This window comes from Pseudoliparis swirei, chromosome 3 (genome assembly GCF_029220125.1).
Source record: "Pseudoliparis swirei isolate HS2019 ecotype Mariana Trench chromosome 3, NWPU_hadal_v1, whole genome shotgun sequence".
NCBI lineage: Eukaryota > Metazoa > Chordata > Actinopteri > Perciformes > Liparidae > Pseudoliparis > Pseudoliparis swirei.
The window spans coordinates 20,367,867-20,391,800 of NC_079390.1; the positions used below are offsets into that span (position 1 = coordinate 20,367,867).

The following is a 23,934-nucleotide window of genomic DNA, read 5'->3' on the forward strand; positions in this document are numbered from 1 at the left end:
AGCATAATTGCACGTGTTTTCTAATCAGACATTAGTCTTCTAAGGCGATTAGCAAACACAATGTACCATTAGAACACTGGAGTGATAGTTGATGGAAATGGGCCTCTATACACCTATGGAGATATTTCATTAGAAACAAGACACTTCCACCTTGAATATTAATTTACCACATTAACAATGTATAGAGTGTATTTTTGATTAATTTAATGTTATCTTTATTGAAAAAACAGTGCTTTTCTTTGAAAAATAAAGACATTTCTAAGTGACCCCAAACTTTTGAACGGTAGTGTATGTTTACACACCTGTTGTTTCATAATCAGGCCACGATTTCCACACAACTTAATAACTCCAAAAAAACATTTAAAATAAGACTGACATTTACTTTACACAGCAAATTACTACCTAGAGGATTAATGCCTTTTATTGTTAAGAAATATCTCAGAATAATCTGATGGAGATGACCATCCTCCACATAAACACATTAAACTGCCTCTACGCTTCTTCAAAAGTAAAAACATATGTTTTAGATGGTCGAACAGCTTGTGACTGGAAACAAAATGTACAAAAGAGTTATTTTTGAGCTAAATCTGACCATTACATTGCAGCTCTTCTTATTTAGAGGGTGACTTATTCAACCATATGTTGGTTTCATATCTTATGTACTCAACTAATGCCAGTTATGCAACAAATGCAGCTTTTTTATGTTACCAAACAAACATACTTATTCTAACCCAATCACACTGTTTTCTTTAAATATATTGAAGACATACATGAGTGATGGGAGTGAGAACGTTCCTGAAGCTACTTTAATTCTGCATCTACATAACAATGTTTCGAGCTCAAGCGGTCTTCCTCAGATGAAGGTGAGGTCGTGACCCCAGGAGAGCCCAACTACCTCTGTGAAGCTGCACTGTTGAAACAACATAAATTCAACACAATTCAGTTCTATCTGGTTCACTTTCTAGCACACAGTTTAAAAGTCATGGGTAAATTTCAGACTGGAAACAATAACTAACACAGAGGGTGTTGTCATCTTAAATCGGGTGATTTTCGTGCCACCGTGGCTTGATTTATGGACAATCATGCACTGTTAACCCAATTCTGTGTTTTCTGCCACCTTTCTCTCTCTTCGTGTGCAACGTGATGTATACAAATCAAACGGGAGCTCAGAGATGCTCAAAAGTGGAACAGATATATGTAAATGATTAACACAAAGTAACTGACAGGACTTCCTGTCCTAGTTAGTTTGGAGAAAATCCATCCGAACATCCTCAAATCCAAAAATAGATTCCTAATTGAGTAAGAAGGTGATGAGGCTGCTTCTGTTTCACCCCTGATGGCTGCTACATGTTCACTGATTCCCTTTAAAGTCATAACTCATTAACCCTGTAGTCATTGCAATGAGTCTGGCTTATTTAGATCAAGAAGGAAAGTGCAGTTTAACAATATGACCTCAGCATGTTGTCGACTACTTCCTGTTTGTGTCGTTGAAGATTAAAAACCATTACAACCTTTCTTTAAACAATAGCATCAGTGCTATTTATCTTCTGGTTGAGTAAGTTTGAGATGTTTATTGTGAGCCTCTTTTACAGATCTCTTGACAATAGACCAATATTTCCCATCATACGAAGAGAACGACAAGAGGGTAATTTCTGATTGAAGGGAGAACACATTATGTCTCTAAAAATAAACAGCTGAATTCATTATGAATAAAATGCACCCTCAGCTACAGCCTCCATGTCTTGCTTTGTGTTTAATCTTGATGGTTTTAAAATGGTAGAATATTATTTTGGTGCTAAACACTAACCACAGTTGTGCTGTATAGTGGTGGGATGTTCATAAATACCCAAGGACTGTATTTACTTAGAAATGTGAGGAATTGCTTTTTTTTATACTTATACTCAATTCAAATTCAAAAATGTGTTTTTGTTTTTGTTGCTACATGTATTTTTCAGCTACAGTTACAGATTTGACCTACGATCAGTTTATAAAACGTGATGCTTTTGTATGACTTGATGTTAGTGCATCAATAGCAATTCAAACAACATAGTACAACACACATAATCTGCATATAAAATCTTTTATTTTCTATGATAGCGTATTTATGTGCTTTGACTTGGCTTGCCACGGTCGACTGTGTTACACGGTGTTACACAAAGTTCAGACACACGCAACAACAGTACCGCCCCCACTGTCGCGTTGTTTCGCATTTGAAGAAAACAACAATGTATTGCGTTTCGATTCTAAACGTTATTTATATATTCTAAAAGTTGAAGTGTCGATGCTCGATGCGAAGAGGGAACCTGATAACGGCATTCAACGTTAGAGACTTTGAGCTTCATTCTTCGTGTAAGGTGCATCACAGGTTTTTTTTTTGTCTTTACTGTAACTTCTGCGCTGAAAACGTTTAAAATGAATCCGAAGCTCCTCAGACAGACCATTGATTTCATGAATCCAACAACCTCTGAAGGATCAGATTAACAGTTAACTGATGCTCCGTGCAGGACGTCTCCTCAGAGTTCTTCATAAACCTTCCTCCACTAACACAGATACACACACACACACACACACACACCTCAGGGGGCCACTTATATAACCAGTACACGGATCAGGAGGGGGAGGTGCAGGGAGGCGGAAGGGGAAAGAAGGGGAGGAGACCAAGTTGAAAGAGGAAATCTACACAGATATCAAATGTTTTCAGATATTCTACACGTACTTGTGCGGTTGAAAATTAAATGAATCGGCATTTTTTGTGCCAAAGAAAGATGAAGACGTGCGTCACCTTCCTCCATTTAGTTTTCCTATAAAGCAGAGGCCGAATGAGTCACATTGATGTAAAATACCTAATGCATTTTTTGTGAGGTTATGAAATTCAGTATATTTTTTACTTCTGCTGGGAGAAGCTTTTGGGAGCAGATTGTTATGCAAAGCGAAAAGGGCCGTGCTGTTCCTCTTGACCGCTAAGTCAACTCTTTCATTGGACGTCCTTGCATTTTGCCCACAACACAAGCGACGATGCAGGGGCTACTTTGCATGAACATGTCTTGACTAAATGTAGCGTTGCACCGTCACACATTTCGGGGGGGGGGCAGGTGCTAATACCGCCGAGTGTAGCTAATGGTACAAAAGTCGCTCAGAATCTGCTCTGCGTGAGTTTCTTACAGTGCATGCTCACATTTGACATTTTTTACCAGGACAATGAATCGCCCTCGTGAAAATCCCCTCGACCTCGTCTTCAACTATTCAACTCTCACATCTCCTCACCCCTCCATCCTTCCTCTTCCTCCCTGCTTCGCCACGTTAATCTCTCATTAGCTGCCCAGTCCCACTCTCACCAGCCATTACACACACACACACACAAATATACACACACACCTGCGCGCACGTGCGTATACAACTCTGAAAAGGCCTGAACATGTTCACCACATCAGAAGAATCTTCAGACAAATGAGGGGCACGGGCCGCCAGTTAAAGGGCAGCGCCCGAGAGCAGAAGAGCCCCTCTGGCTGGAGCCCGCGGACGGAGAGATAATAGACTTGAATAAAGCGAACATGCGACACACAGACAGATTTATTTGTGCTTCAGACACACACAGGCACGCACAAACGTGTCTTCCTCATCCTCGAGGACACACGAGGAAGCCATGTGTGAGCGGCGGAGAGAATATAGGTTCTCCGACGCTGCATTTGGAGCACCGGCTGCTCGCTATCTGGATCTGGAGTGAGTCAGAGCGCCCCGCTGAATATAAATGACTCAACGGAGATTAAGATGTCACTGTTTCAATGAAGACGAAGGCCGTTGGGCGGCATGGAGGAGGTCAAATTAACCCCTTGCACCCACACACGCATTGGAAACCCTTTGTCTGGCTGGGTGGTTGCCCCGAGGGTCGGCCATGTGAATGCAGGTGAAACACCGCCGAGGACTCTGCAGCTGCTCTGAAACGTATCGATTCGATTTCTCCGGTTGATTTCACACATGATGGTGCTGTGGCCACGTCTTCAAATGGAGATTTTCAATGAAGGCATTGAGATCTAATACTCACAACAACAACAACAACCAAAAAGACTATTTATTTAGTATCCTAATTTCAACCCACCTAATCATTCTCATCTTTTCTCCTCTGTACTCAACTCTCCCATAAAATGATCCTTTCATTGATTTTCCAAAGTTATGCATGAAGCACACGGTTATTATTCATCAACATCCCTCCATTTAAAACAAACTCGTAGATCATCAACACGAGTGCTTGCTGGCAACTTGGCGTGCCAACGATCATCAAATGATAATCATCATTGTTATGATCAATATTGAGATCATGGTTATTCATCCTGATTATTCATTGATTTGAAGTGCAACATACTTTACTTGCACTTTCACGTTTAGATGAACATAGCACTGCTTTCACTTCCATGCTGCGCTACATCCAAAGCCATGAACATATATTTGCATCCAAACTAATCCTTATTCACAGTGCATCTCCTAGAGAGAAATATACATGTAATTGTACCAACACATTTTTTCCAAAATATTAATGTTTTACTCAACATTGAGGAAGGTTTATGCTGTTAATTCAGGAAGTACTTCATGCAATATGCAACAGAGTTTTAAATGTGAACATTGCAGTCAATCATGTTCATGTAATTGTAGGAAGCTGTCCAAATTGTGATTACAATAATTTGATTAAAAGTGCATCCCTAATTGGATTGTCTGTAAACCGTGATGAATATTTACAACAAACAATTATAGTAATCATTTTACTGTTTGCTTTTCTTTTCCAAATAAGGTGCGCCGATTGGTCTGGTCGCCTGCTGCTCGTACTTGTCACCCTGTTGACCTATTTGTAGAGATGTTGTCAAATTCCCAGATCTCATTAACACAATGTTATTTTCCCCAAAAAAGTTAGGCCTGAGAAAAACCAAGGAGACAATCCACATCCAATGTTGAAGAACATCCATGGATACACTGAAATAAGACAGTATGGTACAAAAGTCCCAAAAAAGCCAGGATGCAAACCTCTGGTTATTTCTTCTCACTTATTATTATGATACGTGTAAATTATACCATTTTCAGATGTTCTAACTCTTACTGTAGAAATATTTCTAAACATGAAGCCAGTGGTCAAGATGCAAGACTTTGCGTATGCTCCTCATTTTCACTCCACTTCAATGTGGAGAATCTGAGTTTCGGGAAGTGTTGTTGAGGTGAGTGTATCAGCTGCGCTGCACTGTAAATAGATGGGATATCCCAAGTTCTATTACACAAGTACCAAGGCCACTGGGCATCGATTCTCTGGCCATCTTCTCCGTTGTGCTCTGTCAGAAACAGCTGAATGTTGTTAGTCTGAACTTCCAAAGGGGGTGACCTCACGTCCAAAGAGACAAATGGTCCAGACGTCTCTCGAGTTCAAAGGTGACTGACTGTCCTGAACTTGAGCACATTACCAGCGACGGCACCCCCACAGTGAGGCAGTGATCCGTGAAATGATCGTCACGCTGCCTCAGTGTTTTATTATTAACAAGGCAGTCTGTTGTTTTGCCATTTCACTTCCGGCCCAGTCTCTTTGTGAGAGACGAGGGATGTTCTGTCCGAATACCATCAAACGAACAAAAAAAAAGCACAGACAGACTGAAATCTGCATCCAGGGTGGCATGGATGCCTTATTTTAACCCTCCTGTTACCTTTCGGGTCAATTTGACCCCATTCAATGTTTAACGTCGGTGTTCTTTGGGGTCAATTTGACCCCAGGCTGTTTTTCACTGTGTCAAACATATAAGAAATATCAACTTTTTTATATATTTAAAGGGCTATTTAGGTAGTCAACAAACAAACATAAAGTACCTCACACTTAAACTTGGGAAACAATATTAATTCTAATTTTCTGGAGATATTAATTGCTGGGTTAAAATTGACCCCGAGGGTAAAATATGTTAGTAAATGTAAAGGTAACAGGAGGGTTAAACTTGATGTAAAAAAAAAACCTGATCATGCGATTCTCATTCAAATGCGATATAATAATAATAATAATAATAATTCATTATATTTGTAAAGCGCTTTTCAATGACCCAAAGACGCTGACAGAAAATGCAAAGCAAAAGAACAGACAAGAATGGGCAACATATAGAGACAAAATAGAACAGAACAACAAAACACAGTAGTCAGGGAAAAATAGAAGCAAAGCGGAGGGGGGGGTTTGGGGAGAGGAGGTGGTTAAGGGTAGGGGAGGTCATACGCTCGGGAGAAGAGGTAGGTTTTAAGGCGGGATTTGAAGGTGGTAAGTGAAGGTGAGTCTCTGACAGGCTGGGGGAGGGAATTCCAGAGACGAGGTGCAACTCGAGAGAAGGCTCGATCACCAAAGTGTTTGAGTTTGGACGGAGGAACAATGAGGGGGGGAGTGGATGAGGATCGGAGGGTTAGGGTAGGGCGATGGAGAAGAAGGAGGTCAGTCAGGTAAGGGGGGGCCAGGCAGTGAAGTGCTTTGTAGGTGAGGAGGAGCACTTTAAAGTTGATGCGGTCTTTGATGGGGAGCCAGTGGAGAGATTGGAGGACAGGAGTGATATGATCACGGAACCGGGTGGTAGTGAGCAGGCGGGCGGCAGAGTTCTGTACCATCTGTAGTCGATGGAGGGAGCGGGAAGTGATGCCCGTGAGGAGGGAGTTGCAGTAGTCCAGGCGGGAGGAGACAAAGGCGTGAATGAGGCATTCAGCGGCAGTGGGAGAGAGGCAGTGTCTGATTTTGGCAATGTTGCGGAGATGGAAATAGGAGGTCTTAATAATGGAGCTAACATGAGGGTCGAATGAGAGGGTGGGGTCCAGGATGAAGCCAAGGTTGCAAGCCAGGGGGGAGGGGGTAATGGTTGTGTCGTCAATGGTAAGAGTGATGGGTCCGGTCTTGTTGAGAGTTGATTTAGTGCCAATGAGGAGAAGTTCAGTTTTGTCACAGTTAAGTTTGAGGAAGTTATGGGTCAGCCAGGTTTTTATTGCGGATATACAGGTTTCAATGTGGGAGAGGGGTGGGTTCTTTGTGGATTTTGTGTTTATGTAAATCTGTGTATCATCGGCATAACAGTGAAAGTCCAGGTTGAAGTTGCGAATAATTTGGCCAAGGGGGAGTATGTAGCAGATGAAAAGCAGGGGGCCAAGGACTGAACCTTGGGGGACCCCCTGCGTGACAGAGGAAAGGGTGGAGGTATGACCATTGAGGGAGATGAACTGTTTACTGTCGGTGAGGTAGGAGGTGAACCAGTCCAGTGCAGTGCCCTCAACACCCAGTTGGCGCAGCCTTAGAAGGAGGATGGGATGACTCACTGTGTCAAAGGCTGCGCTGAGGTCTAGAAGTATCAGGATGTTGAGGGCACCTGAGTCAGAGGAGATGAGTAGGTCATTGATGACTTTGACCAGGGCAGTTTCAGTACTGTGTGATGGGCGGAAACCAGACTGAAGGGGTTCGTAAAGGTTGTTGGACTGAAGGTGGAAGTGGAGTTGGGTGGCGACAATTCGTTCAAGGGTTTTGGAAAGGAATGGGAGATTGGAGATAGGGCGGTAGTTAGAGAGGTTGGCAGGGTCAAGGGAAGGCTTTTTGAGAATAGGGGTGACAGCAGCAAGTTTGTAGACAGAGGGAACAAGACCTTGGGACAGTGACTGATTGAAGAGAGCAGTGAGATGGGGGATAAGGGCAGGGAGGCAGGCCTTGGTCAGGGTGGTGGGGAGGGGGTCGAGGGAGCAGGTGGTTGTCTTAGAGGCAGTGATGATATCAGTGATGAGGGCGGAGTCGGCAGGGGAGAAAACAGAGAGAGGAGGGGGGGGCAGACAGGCAGTGGGTGGGAAAGTGATATTGGGGGGTGGAGGGGCGGAGGAATTGGCGATAGAGGCAGACAGTGAGATATTGATTTGGGAGACTTTGTTATTGAAGGCGTGAAGAAAGGAGTTGCAAAGATCAGGGGAGGAAAGTGAGTTGTTGTCGGGGGGTTTGAGCAGCTTTTTGACAGTAGAGAAGAGGGTCCGGGGGTTTCGGTTGGTGCTGTTGATGAGGGTGGAGAAGTGGGCAGACTTGGCAGCTTGAAGAGCATTTCGGTAGGAGGAGATGTGGTGTTTATAGGCATCTGCGTGGACGGTGAGATGTGTCTTCTTGTAGAGACGTTCGAGTTGGCGGCCAGTCTGTTTCATGATGCGGAGTTTAGGAGTGTACCAGGGGGAGGGGGTGGTGAAAGAGACTGTGATGGTTTTCAGGGGGGCAAGTTTGTCAAGGGAGTCGGAGAGAATGGAGTTGAGCAAGATGGCATAGTCGTCGAGAGAGGAATCAGAGGGGATGGCAAAGGAAATGGACTGGGAGAGAGTAAGTGGGTTGACTGATTTGATGTTGCGGAAAGAGATGGAGCGTTTAATGGGGTGATGGAGTGGGGGCAGGGGGGCGGAGAAGAGGATACAATGGTGGTCAGAGAGTGGAAAGGAGAGAGGGTGAGGGTTGGTTATGGGGAGGGAGGCAGTGCAGACTAGGTCAAGTGTGTGGCCTTTTATGTGGGTGGGGAAGGTGATGTGTTGGGTAAGATGGAAACAGTCGAGGAGAGAGGAAGTCAGATGTGAGGGTAGAATCGGGTTGATCCACGTGAATGTTGAAGTCACCAGTGAGAAGGAGGCGGGTGGAGAGAGAGGAAGCGACGGTGAGGACTTCAGAGAGTTCTGATAGAAAAGAGGGGTGTGGCTTGGGGGGGCGGTAGAGGAGAAGAGCAGTTATGGAGTTGGGCAGTGAAAAGGCGAGGTACTCAAAAGTAGACGAGGGGGGAAGGGAGAGGTTCAGGTCGGTGATGCGTATGGAGCGTTTATGAAAAACGGCAAGCCCCCCCCCTCGCCCTATAAGGCGGGGTTTGGCAAGGTAGCTATAGTTAGGGGGGGTGGCCTGGTTGAGTGAAAAATAGTCCAAGGGTTGTTGCCAGGTTTCAGTGAGGAGGAGGAGATCGATGTTATTGTCCAGTAGGAGTTCGGATATGATAAGTGATTTGTTGGCTAGCGAGCGAGTGTTTAACAGTGCAAAGGAGATGGATGGAGGGGGAAGGGAGATGGATGGAGGAGCAGGAGGGAGAGAGCGGAGGTTGTTGGGGTTAGCAGTACGGAACGGGTTGTTGACAGGGGTGCGAGAGTTAGTCCAGAGTGAGGGAATGTTGTGGACGGATGAGGATGAGTTCAGGCAGGCTGTAGTTGGCTGAGAAACAGAACAGGGACGGGTAGTGACGGGGATAGGCCAGTGAGGGGGGCTGTAGAGAGGGAAGGAGAGAGCGAGAGGGAGAGGGGCGAGAGAGGAGAGGAGGGGAGGAGGTGACGGCAGAGGGGGCATGGTAGTTCTCAATGGACAGAGAGGGGGCGGGTGGGGAACGGCGGGGGGTGGGTGACATAAGCAAGTTCAGTCAACTCACACGTGTGGACGATAGCACCGCGTGCCTAATGTTGTCGGCAAGCACGCGGCTGCCCAGGAGATTTGGATGGAATCCGTCGCGCAAGAAGAAAGAGGGGCGGTTCCAGAACAGATTAAAGTTGTCAACATAGTCAATTTTGTGGGAGGTGCAGGTTGATTGAAGCCAGGTGTGAAGGCTGAGAGTGCGACTAAATCGACCAACTCCACGATCCAGCGTGGGGAACGGACCGGATAGAAGAATAGACCTTCCACAGCTGTTGAGCATGTCAATCAGGCGGATGAAGTCTGCTTTCAGCACCTCAGATTGTTGGCGGGAGATGTCATTTGTACCAATGTGCACTATTATTTTGTGGACCGTAGCTGGGAGAGAGATTAATAGACCCGGGAGCTTCCCGATGATGTCGGGGACCGTGGCTCCAGGAAAACAGTGTGTGACAGCGTTGACAAAACGGAGGAGTCTGACAGTAGAATCTCCAATGATAAGAGTCGTGCGAGGGATGAGTGGGGCCACAGTGGCCAGACCAGGCACGTTGGCCATGGCGTCATTTGTTGTGGAAGGGAGGACGATGTCTAATTTGGGGAGATGATCCTGAGTTGGCTGGAGGCAGGGAGAACCGCTAGACCGCCTGACGGCGGCCATCAGGATTGTGTGGCGGGCAGAGGAGGACGAAGCCCGTTGCTTGGCTCCCTGACCAGAGGTGAACTGGACAGACGGTCGATCGGTCCTGGCCGCGGATGGAGAGCGGGCAGCGATCGAGGCAGACTGTGTGAGTGGGGGGGAATCGGACTCTGGTGGAGTGTTGTGAACAGGGAGTGAGGGGGAATTGTGGACATCGAAAATGGAGAATGTATTGCTGGTGGGGATTTGGGGGGGATGAGGTGGATGTGGCGAGGGCGGAGTTTCCCACCAGGTTTACCCCGACAGGCTGTTAACCAGGGCCCGGGAGTGGAGCTAGTCGGAGGTGGGTGATTGGGTTGAGCCCCCTGCAGGGCCCAGCGGTCAGTGGCCTCCAGGAATGGGACAGTGGAGTCCAGCTCGCGAACAGCTGAGGTAGCGGCAGCGCGGCCCACGGAGACCTCGGAGTCAGTGGAGACGGCCTCGGGGGCCGGAGCCACGGCGTCGGTACAGTTGGATAACAGGGAGTCGAGGATCAGCTCGTCATCCCTGATCTGGTGTAGCACGGATATTCGTCCTTCCAACTCGGCCACTTTCTGGGTCAGGCGGAGGCAGCTGTCACAGCCGGATGGTGAGGCAAGTGAAGACATCACTGCGTTCGGGTGCAGGAAGTGGGCTGGTGGGGCTGTTGGCTCGCCGGCTGGTGGAGCTGGTAGCTCACTTATCATGTAATGTGTCAATAGAGTAACAGGAGCTTAACCAGCTAACGTTACGGTGGCTATCGAGCGTAACAAACTCGTGGAGCTAGCGGCGTGGATCTAGCGGCGTGGAGCTAGCAGCTTGAAGCTGTGGCGTGGAGCTAGCGGCGTGAAGCTAGCGGCTTGGAGCTACTGGCGTGGAGCTAGCGGCGTGAAGCTAGCGGCTTGGAGCTAGCAGCTTGGAACTGTGGCGTGGAGCTAGCGGCTTGGAGCTAGCGGCGTGGAGCTAGCAGCTAGGAGCTGTGGCGTGGAGCTAGCGGCGGAGACGGATCGACAAGCGCTCCGCAGCTGAGATTCAACGCCTGTGTGGATGACCTTTGAAAAAGGAACACTTCCTGCAGGAGACGTGCATCATGCGCCATCTTTTAGGCAATAGTGTCACTGTTTTGACCCGACGGCCTCTTTAGAAAATGAAAGTATAGTGAGATACGGCTCATCTCATTATCACAAGATCTAATAATCCCGTCTGCGAGACGTCGTGTGCAGACAAATAAATTCAATGAAATGAAACCAAATGGAGAGACAGAGACCGATTAGATCCCCTTGCTCACCAGAACTGCATTTAAACTAAGACACAGCCAGTAAATAAAACGCAGTCACCTCATTTAAGAGCAGACTTACGACTTTCCTCTTTAATAGTCTTACAGTTAAAGCTGAACCAGGTTTGCCCTGGTCCCGCCCCTAGAGATGCTGCTGTAGGCTTACAGGCTGCTGGGGGACGTTTTAGGATACACTGAGCACCTCTCTCCTCTTCTCCCTCTACTCATAGATGAATTTACATCTCTACATCACACATTATTAACTTTGCTTCCTCCGCAGAGTCTTTGTGATGCCTCCTGCCTGCTGGGCCGGCCTCCTGTCATGGCCCTGCTGATGTGCCCCCCCCCCCTCCTCCCTTTCTGGATCGTGGTCCATGCCTACTACGAACTAATCGTACACTATTTAATATTCATTGAATGTGTCGATGTAACTCTGGAATGATTCCTTCTGTACACATGACATATATTGCATCGGTCCATCTGGGGAGAGGGGTCCTCCTCTGTTGCTCTATTGAAGGTTTCTTCTCCCCTTTTCCCCCCGTCCAAACCTTTCTTATTCTCAACAAATCCTATTAAAACAGACAATATATTTGACTACTTCCTTATTTTGTCCGTTGCAGACAGGCCTAAGTCCATTTAGTCCAACTGAAGATGTAGATATTTAATAACAGGTCACATATATACAGTATACTGTCATTCTTAAAACATAAAGGCAGCTGTAGTTTTACATAAACATTACTTAACCAGGATTTTGTTTGGGACTATTTTCAGTGGCGGATTAATACATGTGAGAAGGATCGAACTTAAAATAAACAAAAATTATGGATTCCCTATTTGTAGCTTGCAGTTATTATACAATATTGCCAGAGCCATAGGACCAGAGAGAGACTTCTCTAGACCACTGCTGCATCTAACATTACCAAATATTAGAATCAAACTAAAATAGTTGTAATATTTCTAAAAGTGTGGATCAATGTTTTATAAATGATTAAATAAGTGTTTACTCATACTTAACTAATGCTTCATATCCTGCAGTTATGATAAAGTATTTATAAACTTTTTTAAATAAAAAATTGTGAAAGAATATGATGCACATGAAACTATAATATTTAAGACCTGAAAAAATGCTTTTACATATCTTGAATTATTTCCTTTGAGGGCAAAAGCCCAACTTCCCCACGCAGAGATAAATCAATTAAATATCACCGCTGAAAAATGGTGACAAACAAATGTCTGGACCACGGTCTTATTTTTAAATGGTAATTATACCGAGGTGTCACAAATAACTTCATACTGATATATTACATTGCTGTGTGAACAATTATTAGTGGGGCCTTTGAAAGTTTTGTGAGATAACCAACAACATAAAAATCATATTAGCAGCTTCGTGTCCCAGTACGATACCAGCAACACTGGTGACCCCAGAGTGAATAACATGGAGACGATACAGTTAATCAAACGGCTGAAACATAATGTATCAGTGTCGGGGTCTACTGGATGATTAGCAATGACAATGAGGAACACACAACGACATTTATCCTCGTCCTCCCACCAATTGTCCCCGACAGTAGAACGTTGAGCCGCTGAATGAACCGATCTCTCTTCACAAATGAGCTCCTTCTCTCATCTCCACCGTGCCAAAAGTACGCGATGTCCTTAAACGTCACACGGGCAACTCTGCCTATTCATAACCATTATCTCAGAGCCACCGATAATGCAGCAAAACCGGGGGGCCGAGAAGGCAAAAAGGAACAAAGACACTGGGAAATGTAAAACGGGGTGTGAAAGCAAGCGATGTGGGTTCGATCTCAGGTTCCCCGCTGGCCCTGAGCTATCAGAGCCATTGATTGGCTCATGTAATTCTGCTCTGATTGGGCTTGGCCAATCAATGTCCTGCAGACTCGCTTCCTGTGACGATGTAGCCATGAGACTCGAGGTGAAAAATCCTATAGTTTCTTCTGTTCCTGGAATTATACCATTCACGCCCACCCACGCCTCTCCTACAGGACGACTGCTGCTCTGTTCTTCTCGAAGCGGCCATCGAGAGCTCCTCTGACAGACGTTTCCTCTCTCGCTGCCTCACTTCAGTGTCTGTATTGACCGGGTGAACACAAAATGCATGTTTCGAGGACGGCGTAACCTTGCAAGTGAAATACAACATACATACAGACAGTATATATAATGCTTTGCAAGTGTTGCTCATCATATATTCTATTCTTGTTCCCATTATCCACACACTTTTCTATTTTTTTTTCTTTCTCCCGCATTATTCAAGACCTTGAACACTCAGTTCCCAACAGAGATCAATACGGCTTCATCTTAGAGTTCATTAACAGGCCAATACTATCCAGACACATTGGTTTTAGGTATGGAAGTATTTGAACTGAATAGACCAAATAAACACGAGAGAAAAAAACAAAATCTCCTTTAATGTTGCAGACGAATTTTAGACTTTTTGTTTGCTGCATTGGTGCAGAGGCAAAGATCCTGCATGAGGTGAAACGGACAGGTGCATCAACATTCCTTCTTCTCTCAGTCACAACTCAGTCAACTCTTACCAGACAGGCAGGATGCACATGTGTTTAGCTTCAGAAAGACTTACAGTCTCCGAGGATATCGTCAATTATAACTTCCATGAATCCGTTGAGTATTCAGAGGGGAAGAAATGCGCTCCTTTTAACTCCTTATAAATGAATAAAAACTTCCTCGAAATCATCACTTTTTTACGTTTTCTTCAGTATTAAAGCGATCCAGTGGAAGTCTTCTGTTCATGCATTGATAGATTATAGACGGGTAACTGCTGACATCTATTTCGGCATTGTCGGTATTCTCTTACCAAAATGCAACTTCAGAAACCCTGGAGGGTAAATTCAAAGGAATTGACATTCATAAGGCTCTATAAGGTTATACAGAAAAGAAAGGAAGCGAGACTTTTCAGAAATACTTGCCCTCCTAGTCTGATTGCAGACAGAGAGAAACATGAAATGTGTCTCTGGTCGTCACGCACACGCTGCACCCACCGCTCTATTCCCAAAACACACATAACAGCACTTCATTCTCTGCTTAATTTAGCCATTGATTTTTCTCACACCAGATCACAACACAGATAGCAGAAGACGTCAGGCAGCAGTGCTTTATGGTCTCTGTGGGAACCCTCACCCTCTGCACAAACACACACACACACACACACACACACACACTCACTCACACAGAGAGAAGCAAAGAAACAGGACGTTTCCCCAGGGATCATCACAACAACAACAACAAAAAACCACTGCCTACTACTGTTAGGAGATTGTGTGTGACTGTTGTCTGTGTGTGTGGGTGTGTGTGTGTATGTGTGGGTGTGTGTTTACAGCTGCTGTCCCCTTCAGTGTGTGTGTGGCTTTGCTCAGATCAGATGTGAACCAGCAGACACTCACAGACACTGCTGTACTGCCACATCATCACATACACACACACACACACACACACCCAACACGCATGCACACTCATGCACTCATGCTCATGTACACACAACGAGCTGGTTTAGTGGCAGAATGGATAAACGACCCAGATATGTGTCAGTTAAAACATTTCCACGTTTTTTCATTTAAAAATGACAAAGACACTCATGTTTTAGTAATATAATGGTTAACTACTAAATATGATCATCATTTCTATCCATCATGAAAACATTGTACTCACCAAAATAATTGCTGAGATCTAGGAACACAGCAAAATCACAAAAAATTGGTCCATCAGGGAATCATACAAGTTACGTGAATAGCGGTGTGAGAAGTTATCGATACACTGGAGTATCGCGATGTGATGTTTTGTCATACTTTGTCAATTCTCTTTTTTAATTGCAATGATCCCCTCCCTTAAGGTAATGCAATTTTTGGGATCATAGGCCCTGAATTAGAATTGCATATTGTATCTCCATATTCTTGCCAACACACAGCCCTTCATGGGATTAGCCTGTTATATCTTTAATCTGTGCAAAAACATAAATGTAAAAATGATAATGTGTGATTACAGTGGAAGTTTCGTCCTTTCTTCAGCTTCTTACTGCAAAATAGACTTCAACTATTCCTATAACTTGAGTATAATGTCATTATCCACAGGAATGAGGGTGAGAATAAGACCCTGAGATATAATCAAACTGAATTATGCTTTAATATAAAGACAATATTGTCCACATATTTTGGTAAGACCGTCACGCACAGGAAGCCTTGTTTTCCTGCTTCACCGTGATCAAACCCCCAAGGTGCACAAACACAAAAACACGACACAATTTGACAGACTTACAGGCGTTGGTGACGGCGAAGCTGTTGGCCGTCTCGATGTTGTCCACGTGGGGCACCAGGTTGAACGGGGCTTCCGAGGCATTGGGGCTGGTGTTGTGCAGGAAGATTGCCAAACGAAAGGCAGTGTACTCCTGATCAGTGTTTCTGATGAACAGCCCGCCTGAACACAAGAAAGGCAGAAGCCAGATTTTAAGAGCCACAGATGCATATTTGATCCAATTTCATCTCCATGTTTAAAGTTCCTGTTTTGTTAGAAAGTGACCATCTTTTCTGTAGACTAAGATTTCAGTTTCAGAGAATGAAAAAACCTGATTTGTGTACATCCTCTGTGGCGGAATACCAGTATGCCATCACTGCAGGGACGGGGATGTCTATATGTACAGATTGTAAAGCACTCTGAGACAAATTTGGAATTTGTGAAAATGGGCTTTACAGATAAACTGAACTTGAACTGCTGGGGGCATCTTGGAACCTCTTCAAGGGCCCTGATTGGAGAAGTAGAATTGAACTATTAGTGACACCAAACCAATGGATAGAATACGGTGTTTGGTTTTGTTGCTGAGACATTTCAATAGTCTTTACATTTGCATATTTTCATGCACATGTTGAAGAAGCTGTATGGAAATGCAAAAATCCAATAAAACTTTGTCACAACTGTTTTTCCGCTTGCTTGAAGATGTTTTTGCCTTCAATTTGGTTTGTTTCCAGTTTGTAACTTCTGCGTCTTCTACTTAATTAAAGTACAGCCATGCTTAGCCTATAGTGCCAACTTCTAACCTAACTAAGCTGCATCCGAATCTATTCGCTCTAAATGCGTTGATGAAAAAGCTCCTAATGTGTTTCGCTTGAAGTTTGCTTAAAATGTGCTCGCCAAACGAATGTAAAATCAGATATAATGACAAAATAACGTCAACCTGCTGGTGTTAAAAGAGGAACATTCAAGTCATGAGGATTCATCCTCTGGGTCAATCTAAACGTCAACCAAATGTCATGGCAATGCTTCCAGTAGTTATCGAAATAGTTCAGTCTACACCAGTTGACCAACTGACGTTGCCATCCTTAGACGCAAGAGTTGCTCTGGAGTTATGGATTGCGGCACAAAATTGTAGTTTGGGTTCCACAACAACAAGAACATTTCTTTATTTGAACCGTCATCCGTATGGTTAAAAAGAAAACTGATTGGTTAAGTTTCGGAAACGAAGACGTTGTTTCGTGGCTACAGGAAACCAAGGTCCGTAAACATCGTCCGTATTTTAACAAACATCGGCCGTTTGTATTGTGAGGACAACCTCCACAAAAGCTTTTATCAAATATTCATTTAGGTTTCACGGACTGTTTTAGGAGCTAGCTCTGGTGAGAGAGGAACCTCTATCATATCAGAGGTGGACACAGCTGACTGGACACTATATGAAATGTAATAACTGGCCACTATTGGTCTCGTAAATCACTGTGGCTGACAATTCGGTACTCATCTATAGGAACTCATGACTCTATAAGCATCAATGGTCTTTGTGACGATGCAGTCTGATTAGTATATACATTGCCATTGTTTTATATTAATGTAAGCAGAATATCCTTCTGGATCAAGACAGATTTTCATTCAGTTTATTACACATGAGCTGCTCGAGTGTCGAGAATCAGTTTGACATCAGAGATGAGACTTTGCTCTCGGTTTCTTCTTTTTCTCTCATCTCTTTTGACATTACAGCTTTCTTCATGTAAAGATATCTTGACTATGCTGTTCATGGTTGTGCAAATGTCAGTGGTGTTTTAGGTTCGAAACGGTCGGCTTCACATTTAAAAATCTAATCTAAGGCTACATTTCTTGGGATCAGACGGTATGAATGTCACATAAAACAAAATGCCAGTGTGTTCTTTTTATAACTGACCTCTTTAAAATGTAAACTTTTGAATATTTCACTCCTTTATGGTGCTCACTCATGTAAATCCTTTCCATATTTTTGCATAACTTTAGTAATGGGCAGAGAAGCACTGGAGCCGCTAGGAATTTCATTTCATTTCCACTGTGATGGTTTCACGTCCAACTGACTCATGCTGGCAACCAAATGCCCACAGGAGGTGTTAATTCCTTATTTACAAAAAAAATATTCTTGGCAACCGATCAGTAGGAACCCCCTTTACATATTTAGAACCAACATATTTTCATTCCCAACTCGTCAAACACAGCCACCTGGTCAGTGGCCTGAAGCTCCAAACTATGAGGCTCTAGTGAAGGTTCTGGACGTGTCCGTTTCCGCTCCTTACATGCAAAGTGTTTTTTTTTAAATGAACTTTCATTGTAGGTTTACTAGGGATTTAGGGTTAATTTGTGTATTTGGTTAAGTTGTTGGAAAAGACTGGGGTTTGAGTTAACTGTCATTTCTTTAGTATGTAACTGAACAACACTATGGTAAAATAAGACCCTAACAGCAGCCTCCTGTGCTGGTTTTGCCCATCCCAACATCCCAGCTGCTCTGACCCTGTAATGATGACACAAATGGGCTAACATTGGAGCTAGCGGGATGTGTCATTCAAATATGAAAATTATCTTGGCCACCAATATAAAAGAGGGAAAAAAGTGTGACATTCCCTTCTGCTAGATGTTGTTGAGCTTGAGAACAGAGTGTCGGGGGCCCCAGACTTCAAAGCGTCATGACTACCATATGCTTTGCCAACAATAAGACTCCGGGGTTTCCAAAGAGCCTGTTCTCTAAATGAGGACATCCGATCACAGACCTTTTGAATTCACACCAGCTGTTGACAGTCTTCCCGTTAGCTCTGCTCGCTAACACATCTATTTTAATAGATCTTCACAGGCAAAACGTGTCATCATAGCGTCTATTACATCACGCAACGCTGTGTAGGACACCCGCCGGATGACGCCACGATGTGCAAAGTGATGGTTGTAAACTGCCGATGGTATCTATACGATACTTTTCAATAGCCTTGCTAACTATTTACTCATGTCACTAACTGTAAGAAGATCATGAAAGCCAATGGAGGAGCTCGCACAGTGCTAGCTTGGCTACTACCCCTGTTAGTCATTTGTCTCTTGTCTTGCACTTCGAAGTGGTCCCCCCCCCCCAAACCCCCAAGACCCCTCTATTGTTCTTTTAAAGAGAAGGAGATTTCTTTACCATATTAAGCTTGTTGGCCAGCGGCTTAAGGTAGCAAGAAGTGGAGAAGTTATAGGTGAATCTTTCATTGACACTCGGCTGAGATCCATGTGAGCCAGATCAACCTAATGATTTGGTTTATTATAAAATAATGCAGACAATGTACAGAGCTAAAGCAAAGTCACTGCCAGACTGTGTACAAAGTTTATTTTCAATACATGAATGTAAATATGATTTGAGAGATGTTTGCAAGTTCACGGTACAAAAAGGCTAAAAAAGGGATTAAAAGAAGATGTATTTCTGTTGTAGGAGTCAAATTATGGAATAATGTTGAAAGAGAAGTAAGAATGGTGAACTCCTTTTTGTTTTTTAAGGGAATTATTTAGAAAAAAATCCTTGAGAGTTATAAATGTAATTAAAAACGGATTAATATGGAAGATGTATGTGGTAGTATATATAAATATATTTAGTTTTTGATCTGTTTATTGTTTTTTTTCTTTATTTTATATTAATTTTCTGATTTATTTTGATTTCAATTTAGGATAGGAATTTATAAGCATTTTTTTGCTTCTACCTATACCTTTTCAGTCTCTCTCTTGTATTTTTTTTGTATATAGGATAATATTGTATTGTATTTGATTTGATTGACTGAATAAAAAAAATACAAACAAAAACAAACCTCCGGATGTGCTTTGTGCGACTAATTTTCGTTGTGAAGCATTCTGCTGCAACGTGTGCATTTTTTTTCTTCCACAGATGACATGTTAAAAAGCAGTTTTAATGTGTGATGATGTGACTGGTCTCATTAAGTCGAAGAATCTGGCAACACCTTAGTGAACCCCCCCCCCCCCACACACACACACAGACACACACACACAGCCACTCGGATGATGTTAGGCTTAGGATCTTCTTTAGAAGTGGCGTTAGCTTCAGGATCGTTAAAAGGGAACCTGTGGAGTCTTACAGAACTATGAAAGACCTTTTAGCGATGCGTCTTCACACATATTAATGCTGTCAGAATGAACCTGTGGCAGTGGTGAAGCATGTTTGCCACGGCTGTATTGGTGCACTTGTGTCTATGTTGCAGGCGTGTGTACACAGTAAATAACCCGCTGCTAATGAGTGTTGATTTTTCAGTGACAATTGTTTGAAGCTGATAAACATGATTGGAGAGATGTTTGCCCTCTCTGAGAACTGATGACGCTTTGTGGTGGCTGCTCAAAACTAGATGAAAAGGGTTGGGTTAGTCTGGTGGGTGAGGAATCACATCGTGGATTCTTACACTCTCAGAGATCGATGACAGGGCGGAGGGGAAATATGACGACACTGGTGTTACATCAGCAATGCTTGCGGTCATTGGCAGAAATGCTGTCCGCTCAAACGATACTGTGAAGTGCTTAATTATTATTATTTTTACTCTGAAACTGCAGAACATGTGTGAGCAAAGAAAATCACACACACAGCAGTAGTTTTGCTTCGATCAGCAGCAAACATGAGTTGAATGTTTATCATGATGGCAGCAGTTCCACAGATGCACATTTAAACCCAGCTACGAGTGTCCCCGGTTCCAGGGCTGCTGTCTGGAACTAAACCTGACCTTTGACCTCGCCCGGGAAAGGCCGGGGATTCGTTATTACGATGATAAAAAAGGACAAGGAGAATCATTTGAGCAGCTTGTCATTTTTCATCAGTCCGACTGGTCCTGATGTGCCTCGACTCCGCTACAAGCAGCAGGGATGCAGTGGAGGGCAAAGCCAGGAACAAAAGTCAGTTGGAGCAAATGCTTAATACCCACATTATTTTTTCTTTTTTACAGAAAAAAGCACGAATGCTTTCCGGTTCATTTATTCGTGCGGTGGGTTGTGATGATCACCAACTGGAGGTCACCTTCTTTTCATTCCCATGCCTTTAAATCAACCAAGTCAATCTGCCTGCTCTCGAGAAATGAAAACCATGAATCCATCAGCTTTATTTCCACACACCACTGTTAAGTTGTGAAATGGAAAACGAGCGGATGAATAAACAAAATAAAATAAAGGAGTGAGAGCTGTATGGCCCCTGGGACCGTGTGGCAGAGGTTTAATGCAGCCGGCGTCTGCGAGAGTCTTAACAGCGGTCAATGCACACGGGCAGGCTGCACAGGGAATACAAACACACTCTTTGCAGCTCTGATATGCTGCAGTGGCGGAGTGCACTGGGATACACACTGTAGCCTGCACATGCAAAGCGCATTTGGGGGGCGCGTGTGTGCCGTGTGTGTGTGCGTGTGTTAAACATGCACAGCATCAACACGGGAAAGCACCTTGGTGTGCCTGCACGTGATATTTTAGAAGAAGAAAAATAAAAGACTGCAGAAAGGAAAGCAATAATTTCCACTTCTAGTATAGTGCCGGGTGCTAAATGTCAGGACAGGACGTCCACACATTGATTCACAGGATTTATTTTCAGGTCGGAATTAACATTAAGGCTCTCACACTCACCGATCTGAACGCTGCTCGGGAAAGCACCCATTGCCAGTCCCCAAAAGCCAGAGAATATCAACAGAAACCAGTCGCGAGAAGAAATCCTCATTTTGTTTCGGTTATAAACTGATGAGAGACATCGAGCAGGTTTAATTAACACCCCGGGGCAAAAGCAACATCACAGGGTAAGAAAAAAGAAAGAAAAAAGCCCCAAAAAAACCAACAGAGATACAAAAATGTATATAAAATGCCCGTTAAATATCCATGTCTGCCTTGGGATGTTGTTTTTCTTTGGATATCCCCTCCGCAGTGCCGCTCGTTTGTGCCGTCAAACTGCGTCCGTCCGTCCGGCGCTGGAGATTTTTTTGCGCACAACACCACCAAGACGAGGTGGAGGGGAGTGTGGGGCTGTGGGTGGAGGAGGGTGTGTGGGGTGGGGGGGGGGGGAGCATCAGCCAGCGGCGGCCAGTGCGTCTGGATGCGGCTCAACTCGCATCACAGCGATAACACACATGGGCTTCTTTATTTCTCTTTTTTTTTTACCCCACCGGGGCGGGCGGGCAGGCGGGAGGGGCGTCAGTCGGTCCGCTCGGTTCCTCGTTTTACCTCCAAAACTTCCAGAGCCGGTGATGCGAAAAACACACCGGGAGTGTCCGCGGAGAGGACTGCGTGGCTCACATGGGGGTTGGTCACGGACGGCTCTTTTAGCGCGAGGAAATCATTGTTCTTCGCTGACCTTAAACAGATGTGCCATTGTAAATGCATAAAGTGCACTTTGAAATCCTCGCTCTCACATCCAGAACCCTGCACGGCCAGACTCCTTCATGCGAGGCTGAACTACTTCGCCCATATTCAACAGCCCGCAATCTCAGATCCAACCTCCGAAACCTTCTGTCAGTCAACTCGTGCTGCCCGAGCTTTGAGGCAGTAGCACCAGAGCTGTGGAAGCTCTGCCTGCACCACGAAGGTTTTCAAATTCAGTATCATTTAACTATCATCTCAAAACATACCTGGCATTTGGTTGAATTACATATTCTATGGCCTGCTTTTTTTATCTTTTTTGTTTATTTATTTTTCTTATTTGTTTGATTATGTTTTTTATTGCACCGTCTTTTACTGTGTATTTTACTTTGCTCTTCTAACTGTTGAAATGTTTTGACCCCTGTTATTGCCAATTTGTTTTTATTGACTATATTGCACTGCACGTTTTGACCCTTTGTCTGTGATAAGTGCAATATAAATACACCTTACTTACATACTTACTTACAAATAGGATTCAATAAAACCTATGAGGGTTGATTAAAATGGTTTCACATAGTATCATTTCAACATATTCTCATTCATATTCTCGATACTGACCCTTTGGCGTCACTTGCTAACGCACTGGGCAGCCCAGAGCGCATGGTGGCATGTACAAACTTAAAGTTACGAATAAATTTTAAAAAACGCTTTGACAACCAAAACCACTGAGTTAAGTTTCGGAAAGAATATCTTATTTGTGGTTTTAAATAACCACATACGCTCATACAATGTAAAGGTAAGTCCTTTTTTTGTTTGACCCATTCAACGTGGAAGTCATCACACTCTAACAATGATGCCACAGGATTCACACTGAAGTTACAAGCCCAGTGCATCTGATTTAGATGCTAAAGGTGCCTTGTCACCACTGAAAAGGCACCTTTAGCAGACTCAAAGGGGTGTGGGTGGCATGTTTTGGGGATCACGGTAACATTATTTGTTAAATGCTCACTGACGCTTCATGTTTCAAAGTTCCAGCATGCAAATTGGTACAAATAGCAACACAACTGTCCAATTAATAAAAGGCATGGGTGTGTCTTTGGATGCAGTTCCTCTAATGGCCACTAGATGCTGAGCATGGACGTTCAAAATAGCTTTGGCGACTCCCAGATGCATTATGGGGAATGAAATCTACAAATAACAGGTTTGAGGTTCAGAAATAACATATCTATAAGATTAGTATGAAGCTGGAGCCAGGACATGGTTAGCTTAGCATAAAGAGTGCAAACATGAGTAAAACAGCGAGCCTTGCCTACCTAGCTCGTTCATCCTGATGGTTTAGTGAACTTAAACTTTGTCACTTTCATTAAATATTGCATGATTTCCACGAGTAGCATCGCTTCAATGTATTGCCATAAAGTCATGAAGAAGTTATGTGAGTAAAGTGATAAACTTGTATCGCAACTCGCTAGTCTTACCCTCATACATTCTGTCATATTCATTGAATGTGTTTATGACATTACATTACATGTCATTGATTGATTGATTGATTGATTGATTGATATTGATTGATTGATATATTTATTTGTCGTTTGCCAGAGTACAGGTACAAAAGCATCGAAATTACAAGAAAGGGTGGATGAAAGATTACAGCATAACATGAGGGAAGAAGGCGAGAAAAAACACCAACCCCGACTATGGAGCAGGAAAAACACCTTAGCACATAAGCACATACATTTTAGACATGACTTGCAACGAGTAGGAAGGGGGGAGGGGAGGTAATCCAACAACTGGGTGATCTAAGCCCATCCATTGGGGGCAGAAGGTAACCAGCACTGACGCTTTCATCCAAAGAGACTTACAATCATGTTACATTCATGCACCGTAGACGCAGCTACAGGGAGCAACACGCTCAAGGACACATGAACTATAGGGAGGGGATTGAACCGCCGACCCCCTGATGAAAGACGGGCCTGCTAACCACTGACCCACAGTCAACCCTTTTTGCTC

At 44.0% G+C, this 23,934-nt stretch overlaps 1 protein-coding gene across 4 annotated transcripts in view; it reads right to left on the reverse strand.

The window, feature by feature from the left end:
* The window catches only part of gria4b (glutamate receptor, ionotropic, AMPA 4b), a 116,471-nt gene extending 94,972 nt beyond the window's left edge, over positions 1-21,499 (reverse strand). For all 4 annotated transcript variants that reach the window (XM_056411534.1, XM_056411533.1, XM_056411535.1 and 1 more), the window contains exons 1-2: positions 21,205-21,499; positions 15,610-15,768 (exon numbers count right to left, since the gene is read on the reverse strand). In XM_056411534.1, the coding sequence (XP_056267509.1) occupies positions 15,610-15,768; positions 21,205-21,295 (250 nt within the window). In that variant the 5' untranslated portion in view covers positions 21,296-21,499. The remainder of the gene's footprint in view (positions 1-15,609; positions 15,769-21,204) is intronic.
* Positions 21,500-23,934: the final 2,435 nt, after the last annotated feature.